We start from the raw sequence: 13,104 nt of genomic DNA, 5'->3' as shown, positions 1-13,104 counted from the left end.
AAACAGCGCAAGCGGTAGAGGGCAGTGGCAGCCTCCAAGGTGGCGGCACGGCACCGCTGTCTCGGAGGCGCGTCGGCGCATGCGAAAAACAGGTTCGCATTCATCCTCTCCCCTCCCGCAAACCCGACTCTTCCATTCCATGCTTTTAGAAAGGCGAGACAAGCGAGTTAACCTACCCCCCGCAGGCGAGTTAACTCGACTCTCTCTGCCGCTTGTTTTACTCGACCGACAGCGTTTACATGAACCCGACAGCTGGTTTTTTACCCGACAAGCAAACTCGACTCGACTCTATGGAGTTCATGTAAACAGGTCAATATCAAGCACTCTTTCAGTGCCTCCAGTTTAATGGTTAAGCTTTGAGTGCAGAAGTGTAACAGCATACTCGCTACGGCGATTGGTGTCATATCTGCGTGCTTCTCGCCACTTCACCAGGTGACCTGTGTGCGAATGGCCGCTGACGATGAAGCAAATGGCGGCCAGCCGGAGGGCAAAATAATTTAGGTGCGGTTTAGCTGAGCACATCTAAACCAATTAGAAACCTCGAAATATATAGGTGACAAGCGTGGTCTCTTTTCCGCCGAATAGGCGTAACTTCAACAAACGTTCGCCCGGGTTGTAACAAGAAATAGATGAGAACTTGTTTAGAACGGCCGCTCGGCGACCCAAAATCTTTATTGTTGCAAAAGCAAGAATTTTGTTATAGAACCACAAAAAGCTAGAATTTTGTTATAGAAGAGACACTACGGTTTCCGGTGGGAGTACGCAAAAAAAAATCGTCATTTGTGTATACTTAGGTGCTAGCACTGTTCTACTAGCAGGACAACGAACGAGCGGTAACATATGTGCTTGAGATTGCTTATGTCGAAAACGCGAAAGCCCTCACGTCTTAAACTAGATGCTTTCGGGAGCCCTATTTAGTAAAAATCACTCGTGGCGCCGCAAATGCTACCTTTTTTTGATAAAGTAGTACTCTGGTCAATTTTTACTTTCTGAAGAATCGGTGCAGAGAGCGGAACAAAAATCAGAGCAATGAGCGACACTGTGCCCAGCTCTGTAGCTATTACAGCATTTTCCTGAAACATTAATGTCAAATATAACCAAACACTTCTTCACAGTGTATAATTTAGAAGCTTCTGCAGGAAACGTTTAATGAACGAATAATTTTAAAGGTTTTGAAATCGACAGCAACTAAAATGACATCGCAGCCTCCTGTAACTAATGTCTGTTCCTCTAAGCTCGACTTTTGAACTGACGACTGTCTAAAAAAACTTAGAAGGGTTGTTTTGTAGGCCAGTTGGCGATACATATTTCAAGAAATGCTTCGGCGCGGCAGACAAGGACAAACATAGAAAACACACCACACAGCACCATTGGCGCTCTGTGGTGTGTTTTCTATGTTTGTCCTTGTCTGCCGCGCCAAAGCATTTCTTGAAATAAAAAAACTTCCATTCCGATAGAGGACGACCAACCCATTACTTGAGCACACACTAAGAGTTCACGATTCAGTTGTGTCAGGAGGGGAGGGTTTTCAGACAGCGGATTGTTCAACACAGAAGATGCGAGAGCAGGCGACTCGCGCCGCGACTTGTGGAATAAGACTCGACGGTGCTCCATTTATTACACCCACGTCCAGGAAGAGGCATGACTGACCACAGAGTGTGGACATGCAGGGCATCGAGTCATTGAGGGTCACATTTAGAAGCGCTTATCGAGGTTGCAGGTTCCATACGACGCAGCATGTCTGGAGAGAGCAGCAAAATTTCAGTTGCTGATGAAGTGCGGAGAGAATACGAGTGGTAATGACACAGAGAAAGCCCAGAGGGGCACCAGGCCCGTCCATACGGGCGCTGCTCTGGACAAAGGAGGTCGGGTATAGATGCCGCCGGACGGAAACGTTAGGGTACAAGTATCGACGCAAGCTCGCGAATGCACTGTCAAATCTCTCCGGCCCTATTTGCTCGATGGGCGCACAGCAGCAGATATGATCCCCGCGGTAATCTCCCCATTAGAGTGCGATATAACTTAGTTTAAACATGAAAAGCAGTGCGCGTCCGTTGCAGACTAGCTTTTAGTATAGAGGGTAGGTTAGATAACTTTCCCAGCAGCAAGCAATGAACTGAGACGCCACTTCAGGGCACAAGGCGACCAAACTATTGAACATCCGATTTGACACTATCCGAATCTAGAATTACCTCTGCAGGCTGTTAATGTATAGAACGCTTGTGTTTGTTGAGCACCGCGGGAATGCCAAGATAGGTTTATGGTAATCGAGCTGTCAAAATGCCATTCAGTACAGGGCGATAGCTTCTTTCGGCAATGGAGGGAAGGAACACGGGCGAAGAGTCCGTAACTATGTCATTCCGCCAAATTTCACACCATCGCTAGAGCAGCTCGCACCATCAGTGGTAGCTTCGTGTAACTTGATGTTCAAAGCAAATTTATTGTAATGACGAAAACTGTTTTTGCTTTAACTTTCAACGTTGAAAGTTTGCATTTGTTTCAGAAAAAGCCTTCAAAGACTACGGGGGCATTTAAGCATCTTACGCACGAATAATGCCAAAGCATTGCAATTATATTGAAATATTAATACAATGCCATTCTAACTCTATTCCATTTCTATTTGAATTTCATTCTTATTCCATGCCAATTTAATTCAAATTTCATTTCAATTCTATATATCATTGTTAATTATCTTCTGTTTCGTTGCAGTTGGTACAGTTGAAAGTACCAGCACTGACTACTACTGGTCAACATTTCGTATTTGGCAGTCTTTAATAATGTCACACTGTTCCGACCAATCACGAGTTTCGTAACGTCACTTTTTGGAAGACGCGAGCTTTTCGCTTCGATGAGTCATCCAATAATCACCATCATCAGCCTGACTACGCCCTCTGCAAGGCAAAAGCCTCTCCCATGTCTTTCCAATTAACCAGCTGCAGCCATTATATTCCCGCAAACTTCTTTATCTCATCCGCCCATGTAACTTTCTGCCGCCTCCTGCTACGCTTGGCTTCTCTTGAAATCCACTCCGTTACCCTTAAGGACCAGCGGTAATCTCGCCCTCTCATTACATGCCCTGCCCACGCCGTGCCCTGGTGTAGTCTTTGGCCACAACCTTCTATGAACAAACCAATTGGCCGTCTAATACAATCGCATTAATAGCTAATATTTGCAATACGCTATGTTTTATGAGAAAACTCAAACTACAAGAGGAGAATATTTCCCGCTGCGTGGGAAGACAGGGCGCGTTTCGGCTCCATAGTTTTCGCTCCGTTGCCAAAAATCATTGCCGCGGTGTATAAATGAATTTCTGTACCGCCTCTTATCAGGATTATAATCAGCAACCACGATTTTTTACAGCTCTGTAATAAACTCGAATTATAAAAATAAAGAGAAAAAACTTTCTGTGTAGTCGCATTACGGCTCTGAAGTGAGGTCCTGTCCAGACAAGGCCGCTCTGAATTTTAGGAGCTCTCATGCGGTTGCAAACGTGCGGGGGTGCCGAAGAGCACATGCGAAAGGATCCGCTGCATTGTCTTTCTTTTATTGTGTGGAAGCCTTACTTTCTTACACCTTGCGCATCGCGGCCAGGTGCTTTTCCGCCAGCCAACGTGTCGATTAGAGGACAGCGAAGGGAGAAAAAAGCGAAGAGGTGGTTGTAATGTGTACCACTACGCAGGACAATTACACTGACACGTTAATGAGTGAAAACAAGCAAGCTCAGCTCCACCTGTGCGCTGCAAACTTCGTTGCAGAAAGTGATTTCTTCAGGTACCATGTACGCGGCGTCAGCAGGCGCAGGAAATGGGATTGTGCATCGGCTACTCGCTGCTCACTTGTGAAGGCCCCACAGCCTGGCCCTTCACTTTGTCCTCGCGCCGACGTGGCCTTCACACAGCGCCATCTCTGAAGAGGCGATAGCATCTCCGCGCTCCCTCCTTCTAAGCACCAACGCGAGATGGAACTCAGAACAGAGACTCTCGGTACAAGTGACTACAGCAGTGGCAAATATGCGGCTACGTCGACGGCACAGACGTCACTGGCCGTGCCTCTGTGACAGGCTGTCCCCTCCGGCGATTGAAAGTCACGAGTGGCGATGCTGTACAGGCTTGTCCCCTGGGCTCCTGAGCTGTGCTCTGCTAGGCAAAGAGGGGTACATCCGACCATGCGGCCAGGGTTACAGAAACGACGGTAGTAATGAATGCCTAGAGCAGCTACACTCAAGCCGCTCAGACACGAGCTCCGCATCTCATGGCGAGAAGTGGCTGTGAGATCCTGCTCTGCTTTTTCCTCATCGAACGTGTCTCCAGCGCTCTATACAAGCCCGCTGAGCACTTCGCTTCTTTGGCGATGCTCTGTGTTAAGTAACTTCTCTCCTCGACATGCTTATAGGTTCGTTTTCATTCTGAGAGGACTGCATCCAAGATAACGTTAAGACGTGCTTTGTTTCTGCCGGCCTGAACCACCACGCTGCAATACAGTTATGCCTGGATATATGAAACCCGGATATTTATAATCACTGCCAATATCGAACACGAAGATTAAACCCTAGAAAATACTATGTAAAAGTATCGGAAAATCGCGCCGTGTATTGAAATCTGATTTCCCAGGCCGTTCGATATATATCGAACTTGGCAACGTGCCCTTGCAAGTGGTGTTTATCTAACGACTCTCTTCTATCTCAATCCGCACGCGCAGACTGCTTGGCTGTGCGTCCTCGGACAGTGCTGGGAGCGCTAGTGCTGTGAAACCGTTTGACAAGGTGAACGTGATGTGGGTGGACTTGCCATATCCTTCGGTGAAACCAACCTAACTAAATCTTAGCGGCGGCACTCGCCTGACGTGCTTAGCTTGCTTTGCAGCCAAAAGAGTAGCGAAAATCAACTGTAAATTTCAATGAGCTATTATTTTATTTCACTGCACTGGTAACATGTTAAACATCTTACAATCGGCAGTGGCTAGTTCCAAAGAGACGCCCTGTGCGGCTTCGATGCGAAGCAGACTATATAGGCCTAGCAACGCCTGGCGATCACAGCGCTTCCAGCAGGTCGGCAGGCAGCCTGTGCCGGCAAGAAGCGTGCCACTTTCGTAAGTGCACTGCATCCTTGCTGCTAGGCTAGAGCTAAGTTTATCTATTGCCATTTTTCTATCGATATATCGGCCAATTTTGCGATCCCCATCGAGTTCGATATATCCGAGTTCGACTGCAGTTCGTCGCTTGAACCAGCATCGGAGCACTAATTTATCGCCCATATTTGTGAGTGTGCAGTGCCTAATCAGTGTTTTACCTGGTATCACCCGAAATTTTTGAACGGTGGCGGTGTTGCGGGCCACAGTGATGTGCAGCTTCCTGCTGAAGCAATATGAACCGTATCCTTGCACACCCGTTGAAGCCATCCAGCTTGGAATATTCCAGTTGTTAAAGGGACGAAATGCGAGCGATTATGCAGCAGCGGTTCTCTGTAATACCGCGGGCTACTTCAAACGTGAATAGTCAGAACGGTGAAACAAACTCGGAAACTTTGAAAAAAGCGGAATTGGTGCAAGAAAACCTAGGTAAGCTCATTCAGTCGGTTTAAACATAGGTAATGCACTTCACCCTTTATTTTCGGGCAATAACCTTCGAGAGCGAATGAAAACAAAGACATCGTCGAGACTATGCCTCGAAATGGGTGCTGCATGCTTCGGCCGTTGTCCGAAGCTACCGCGCAACATCTGCTGCGCTATTCCTCTGCTCTCTGTTTCTGCAGAAAACAACATTTCACTGATATCTTAAAAACGCCAACCATCAGCAAATCACAAGCCTACTACACCTAAACCTGTAAGTCATTGCGGAAAGGACCGGCTTGTTGAACGTTAGCAGCACGTGTCGTAAGGACGAGTTTGTCCTTTGTGTTGCTTAAATGGAAATTTTATGGTTATCAGACTTGATACAGCATCCTTATGGAAATAAGACACAGAACGCGTAGTGATCAAGCTGCACCAAATCACGCCCAATGCGGCTATGGAACTAGGAAAATCGGGGAACTGAAGCAACAGCATTTGCATTTTGAATGTCATCTTATTCAAAACTTATTCGTCGAATCCAAGAGTATAATTCAGCGGTACAAAAAGAAAAAACAAACAAAAAACAACTTAGCAGTTTGGATTGCCCTTGAGTAGCTCCAAATACCGTATTTAAGAGAGCCCCGACGACTAGGCAGCGTTTAAGGCACGTTCGAATCCTTCCTTTTGTGTGAAAATTAACACCGTAAGTTAATTATAGAATGTTTCCACGGGGAGACAGATCACAGAGTAGCACCGGAAACTTTCATAAGCCCGCCAAAAGCTTGAACGTTGTACCCCGCTCCATTCTGCGCGGCAGCTGCTGACGAAACTCTTCAAGGACAAGTGCGACGATTGTGCTCCTTCTCTCAAGCCCTGAGGAGCCAGCCGACCTGCTATCTAGAGACCCTGCGATTGAAAATATCACCGCAGCCAGAACTCCGTAGCCCACACATCAATGTCAGCACCGGGATAGAAAAGTGGCCCCAGCAACACTGGAGGTCTGCAGCCTGCTAGACCGTCGACACAGCGAAAACATAAAACGAGCCATGAGTGAACCACCTAGCCTATAGGAGAGAATTACGTCAGCACAGGACGCCACAGCAAATGCACTGTTTAACGGAAGTGCAAGGTCCGGCACGATTCGACGATGGTGCGTCCTCTATCAACAGACCTGTGTCGATGATATGCCTTCACCTGGCTCCTTCTTGCAATTCTGCCCAGTCACTTGGCGCAGGCAAACTTAATGGGATTGACTGCATGAAACTACGTTTATTCCGCTTTGTTGTGTCTAGAGACGCTGTGGTGGGGGAAAAGTGCGGGGGGAATTTAGTGTGCGAGTCACGTCCTACATGGTAGAGGTCGCGTCAGGCTGAACTGTCGCGAGTGGAACCAGCGAAGTGAATGACTTTGGAGTGAAGCTCAAGGGTATCAGAATCGTAAACTGCTTGGTAACGATTGTCCACTTTTACTCGAATTTCGCAGCTCCGCAGCCGAGCTTAGAGAAGGGCAGGAAATGTAAATAAAAATAGCCTAATATCATACTGTTTTTGGCAACGCTTGGGTTGTCCTAGCGCTATGCACGGGGTGAAGAGTACCTTATTCGCTGCTCCTTTTGTGGCGACGTACGACGAAAGCCCCTGAACGTGACGTTCAAGATGCGGATCACTACTGTAGTGAGGACGTTCACAAACGTCTAAACCATGGCCAAGGTTTGGTTCCTTCCCGCAAGCTAGCTGTATGTTTTATCATCCGTGGCCGCCCAACTAACACGAACGCATAAGCGTCCCTTCAGCGCACAGCTGAAGGCAGGAGGTGGATGCTATTAGTAAGGTGTCCCAGTTCACCATAAGCTAAGAGGAAAGATCAAGGAAGATCTCTAGCTCTATCCCGCTGTCCACTGCGTGCCGTTAGCATATTTTCGTTCTTTTTAAGGCGTTTTGAAAATTACCAATGTTCTCAATTTTCGCCCTTAAAAATAAAGACTTCACTAATGGGCCAGGAGTCACATTTTCTGAAGTCAGTTTTCATCACCCTCACACGCCTGCAACCCCCACAGCAATCGAAATTAGCGTTTTGCAACTGCACTGACCGCGTATGAGCTTACGATGTATTACGTATGAAATCCATGAAACCGTGTACCGTGTCAAGATTCGAGGTGGCGACAACGTCAACTCATTGCGAAAGCTAAGCGCCAGGGCCTTCTTTTGAAGACGCGATTTATATAAGTCCCGGCGCTCAGCTTTGCAAAGCCCGCTGAGCGCACAGACGGGTTGAGTACCGCTCTGGAAAGACCACTTCTGCTACAAGTTCCCAATAGTTTGGGGCGCAGCACACCGCTGGCGCGAGATTTTGAGACATTATTGCACGCCAGAGAGACCAGCATGACTATGAGAACGTTCTCGGAGAAAATAAAAAATAAGACATTGGAGTGGCGACTCGTTCAGACCGCTGAGCTGAAGATTCACGACTTCGCATTATATTGGAAGACACAGCCTGTCCATCGCAACGAGAACAAGTGTGGCCTTCATCATGCGTTAATCGCAGTGGAGCGTCTATGAACCGTGTGACCATTTCCTCGTACACTCCTTGTGCAAACCCGCTGCCAACGTGCGACTTCTGTGCCTGTGGAGTTGTGTAGTCTTTTCGAAATGCTATCAGAGCGAGGTGGACGCCAGTGCAGAAATCCAAGCCAGTATGTCGCCTTGGCACTGCTTAGCTTCAATGCGGGTGCGCCCATCTTCCATTCGCAGGTGAAGTGCGCGTGGTACGAAATGCATGCTAGGATGTGTTTCTGCGCACGCCGAGCTATTTTTCTCCCTCGCACAGAACAAAAATACGCGTACTGCGGCACTATCAGTGAATCTCATTTTTTGACTACTTCAAGGGCGGGCACGGTGGTTGGCTCCCTTAAGCTTTAAAAATGGCCAATTACAAACAACTTACCGATAGAAAGTGCAGAGCTCATTGATGACACAGATAAATAAATCAGACGCTCAAGCAAAAAATAAATATTGTATCAGCTATAGGAGAAACTCCAGTTTACAACTTGAAGCACGCCGGACAAATTAATGGCACATGTCTTGCCCGAGCTGCTAAAACCAACCGAAACGCTTTTACGGAGCTAGTGATACAGATAGAAACCAGCAGTAAAGTTTCGCGAGGCATAACCCCCAGCGATATGGCCTAAGCAGATCCACTGCTTTGCCCGTTCCTTTCAAACAAACAAACAACTCACGTGATGTGCTGATATGACTCACTGCCTGTCAAAATGTCCTTCTGCTGTGGGTTAGAGAAATATATATGTGCTCATCTGCGGAAAACTATATACACGACGTAGGTTCCTTGATGTCACGTAGTTTAACAAATATAATGACCACAATGGCTGTAACTTAGTATAGCACGAGTTTTATAGCAAGGTACCAGACATCACAGAAAAGCTGTGTAGATGGCAAGCAGTAAGAACTTGAGACTTTTTCTTTCCGGGTTAGTCATTCATTGTAGGATGAAAGAAGCATTGCTCATAAGAAAATCCCCACCATGTGAGAAATGATGCTACTCTTGAATAGCCTCGTATGCAAAAAAAACCCGGCACGTGCTTCAACACAGGCGTGGGGCAAAATTTACCAGTACATGTCGCATTATATGGTAACTGTGCAACTATTGGTGCTGATGGTTCCATTGGGCAGTTAAGGGAAGCATGGTAGCTAATTTTTGTACCTCTTGCGCTGCAACAGCACCATTCACCACGCGATTTATAAAAAGCAGTGTAGAGTAAGCAGCAACACTTATTCAGTTCATGCGTGCATAACGAAAGCACAAATAAAAAGACAGCACCTCTATGCGAAGTAGACGAGAATTGTCATGAGAGAAGCGCGAAAACAAAAGCGCTACCAATTTTTTTGCTTCTTTACCATTTGCAGTAGCCTCATATGAGACTAGGGCTTACACCTAGCGAGCATTTTTAGAGACCCGCTCTGCGATTTCGGCTGCGACTGACGTACCGCAAAACAATCACCAGGGAAACTGTCCCAAATTACTCAAATGCCTCAATTTCAGACAACTCTACCCAGCCACAACCAAAATTGAAGGAAATCTCGTGGCCCATATTATATGTGGCGGAAACCTTCCGCATTTAGCAGCTTTGAGTAGGTGCTAAACAAACAGAGAAGAGGAAAAAGTTGTAAGAAAAACAAGTATGTCGTCCTTATCACAAACACACATCCACGTAACTGAATATCTGTGCATTAGCTTTCAGCATTGACAAGCACCATCATCACAAACCATTCAGGCTATCGGAATGTTTGGCTGCGTGGAGTTCCGTGTAGTGCGCCCACAAGGCTGCAACTACAATGAGCGTTGCTTCTGTGTTCTCGCGCGTTATGACGGTCCAGTCTCGACCACAGTTGAATAAGAAGTCATCCCACGCGCCGCTAGCGCGCAAAGATTCAGCACACTGGTAGTGCAAAGCAGAGAGGGCCGCTGGGCACAAAGAAGCTGCCTAGAACACAACACGCCATGTTCTACTTTAAACCTTGAATGAAAACCAATGTGCCCAGATTTGCCACCCGAATTCATGCGTGCTGAACCGAAGCGTGTAACGTTTGAGTACTTTTTCTGCAAATCTGCTGCGATGCATGTGTGAGCAATGATCGAGCATTGAAAAAATTCTAGCTCACCGTTTTCCAGAATGTACCTGGACGCGGTGAAATACTCGAAAAAAAATCAGGCTGCTTCCGCGAATGATCTCCGCGAATGATAATCGGCAAACAAAGACAATAGGAATCACAATGCGAGCTGTGCCGGACACGTCACAGCGGTCGAACAAGTGAAGGTGCTCATCTGAAACATCGCGTTGTCACGGGCCTCCCGTAAATCGCGTCTCGGACGTGCGCTAGGATGCGTGCAGGGCTCGGTCGCCGGGTGGCGCGAGCGCCGACCTCCGGTGGCGGCGGTGGCCGCCGGGAGGCGACGTCCCGCGTCCCGGCCCGCTGATCAGGCGGAGGACACGTTGTGTAGCGTCGGCCTGAGGAGGGCGGCCGTCTCGGTGACAGACACGGTCACCACGCTCACGTCTTCCTCCTCGGCTCCGCTCGGCTCGTCGTCGCTGGCCGCCGCGCTCTCGGATGTGCTGGCCACCGACGAAGAGGCAGCCGCGGGTGGAGGCCGGGCCTCCATCGCGGGCCTCTGCTGGTTGCGGCGCCGCAGCCGCGTGCCCAGGTCCGAGTTGCCGCGCTGCATGACGGTGGGCCGCTCGAACGTCTTCGTCACGGGCGTGTTCGGCTCGCTGCACTGCTTGTCGACGAGCGCGGGCCGCGCCGCCGCCGGCACGCTCACCGGCTGGGTCGCCGGCGGCTGTGGCGGCGGAGGCGGCGGCGAGGGCGCCATGGACGGCGCTGCCGACGGTGGCGGCGGTGGCGGCGGCTGGTGACGCAGGCTGAGCCCCGGCGGAGGCACCGCGGGAACCGCGAAGAGCCGGGCCCGGTCCTCCACGTACATCTCCATCAGCTGATCAAGCTTGGACTCGATGTCCTCCACCTGCACGCCAGAGACTGGTGAGGAGTGGTCCGTGCTCGGCAGTCAGGTTGAGTCATGGAACGCAGCAAACTTCCTACACGCATGACTGCCCTGGAAGCGCACGCCTTAAAGACATTATGTGAACAGCACGGGACACTCTGGCTGAACAATAAATATCGACACCCTCTGCAGCAGTGCTGACGCCTACGGGCGCCCGAGTCCTTCACCAAGAATGTCTCCTTCCAGCATAACCTACTCTCGTGGATGTCATGCGTCAGTGCCCGAGTTAACAGGACACGCCTTTGCCAAACGTGACCGAGCAACGGGGCTTGCTTCTTCGTCGTGTGGAGGGTCACTTATGGCAACTCTTCAGCTTTAAATCCGTGAGAAGGATGCACAACCTCTGGATTCATACTCTGAGCCCTTCCGGTCTTTAGTGGCCAGTACCGTAAGGGCCTCACTGCATACTACTGAGATGCACACTTGCCTGGTCAATTTTGGCAAATACGGTACGTGTTCACTGCTAGGACGTTACTTTTTTTTTAGGTCCCAGATGTCCGGAAAATTTTTCGCTTCGGAGACCGAGTATAAGACGCACGAACACAAAGCCATTCTCAAAGTTAGGCTACAAAGGACACAAATACGGAAGTAGAAGGTTAGGCAGTCATGATGGCTGCTTGCAGAGGACGGTTTGCGATACACAGAGGTCATGACTTCAGACCACACCGGCATCATATTGTGAAATGGCGGTGACAATATCGTGCGTGTCAACCCGATGTCGATTCATCACGTGAAGCACATGAAATGTACTCTCGAAGAATATTAGGATCGATGACAAGGTAAGTGGCCTTGTTACGTGCAAAGTTCTATATAACGATTCCGTTTCCCAGACAGAACGAGGACAACCCCCTATTGAATTCTGCAAGGGGTGAAGGAGCGTTTCCTTTCATAGACTCGAATAATCGTTGTAGGTCGGGGGCCATAGCGTTGGTATTGCGCGAACGTGTTGCTGCTGATAGAGCTTACGAGGCGTTTTCATGGTGTTCTTTTGGAGGTACGTCGACAGGGGTTCGTGACAGGCATTCGGGGTTGGAATACTTGCCTCAAGACTTGTAAAATACGGCGACGTCTGTTGCATTCACTCATTGCGGCCTATGCCCGCGTTCTATGCAATGCAAATTTCAATGCTCGCGTTTCATGCGGTGTTGTTGGCGTTGGGTGTGGCCTCCCACCCACCGCTACGTGCCTGTACAGGGTGCTTCACCTAAGATTTTACGCAGTGTTTAAAAATAGGCTTTTTGAGTTGCAAGGGAGCCTTTTTGGTCATAGTATTGTCAGCGGTGTACTACATCAAGATAGGATGGGCTAATTAGCAGGTTGGTTAAGCAATATTGAACCGCTAACTTTTCAACTATTGCCGTTAGGCTCCTTAATTATCGAGAGGCGTGTAACCCATCGTATGCAACACCCATAACAGTTTTTTTAGAATTTCAAAAACCTTGTTAAGCGCAGTGCTGTGGTCCAACAAATTCTGGCTATTTCGGCAAGTTCGGCTATTTCGGCTCTAAAGAGGTTGCTTTAGCTGCAAACTTCTTGGAAGTGGGTGCAATTTGGCATGATGTAGCCAGAATTAGTTGGACCACAGCGCTGAGGCTGACCGCGTGTTCGAAATTCTAAAAAGTGTTTTGGATACTAATTAAGGTGGCATACATCTCTCAATAATTAAGGAGCCTAACAGTAATAGTTAAGCAGTTAACCATTCAATTTTAGTTAACCATTTTGCTAGTTAGCGCATGTTAGCTGTTTTGTGATTTACTATTCCACTGACAGTGTATTGTCGAAAAAAGCGCCCTTTTAACTCAAAAAGCCTAGTTTTAAAAATTTTGAGAAATTTTGTGCGAAACTCCCTGTATAATGGCCGTGAAGCTAGCGTTCGGTGTGATGTACTGGTTGACCAATGCGTCAGTAATGCGTGTGTGCCTGCTGTCTCTGCCAGCTGTAAATACGAGACGTAAACCCATATCTTAAAGCCAAGGCCTTCCA

General features: G+C 48.4%; 1 protein-coding gene across 4 annotated transcripts in view; it reads right to left on the bottom strand.

Moving 5' to 3' along the window:
• Positions 1 to 1,411: 1,411 nt before the first annotated feature.
• The window catches only part of LOC149325131 (potassium voltage-gated channel subfamily KQT member 1-like), a 469,319-nt gene continuing 457,626 nt past the window's right edge, over positions 1,412 to 13,104 (bottom strand). For all 4 annotated transcript variants that reach the window (XM_089563197.1, XM_089563198.1, XM_089563199.1 and 1 more), the window contains one exon: positions 1,412 to 11,082. In XM_089563197.1, the coding sequence (XP_089419323.1) occupies positions 10,540 to 11,082 (543 nt within the window). In that variant the 3' untranslated portion in view covers positions 1,412 to 10,539. The remainder of the gene's footprint in view (positions 11,083 to 13,104) is intronic.

The sequence above is a fragment of the Amblyomma mixtum genome, chromosome 10, assembly GCF_055824585.1.
Source record: "Amblyomma mixtum isolate Tamu chromosome 10, ASM5582458v1, whole genome shotgun sequence".
In the NCBI taxonomy this organism is placed as follows: Eukaryota; Metazoa; Arthropoda; class Arachnida; order Ixodida; family Ixodidae; genus Amblyomma; species Amblyomma mixtum.
The sequence above is the reverse complement of the archived record's forward strand: the minus strand, read 5'-3'. Positions and strand labels throughout refer to the sequence as shown.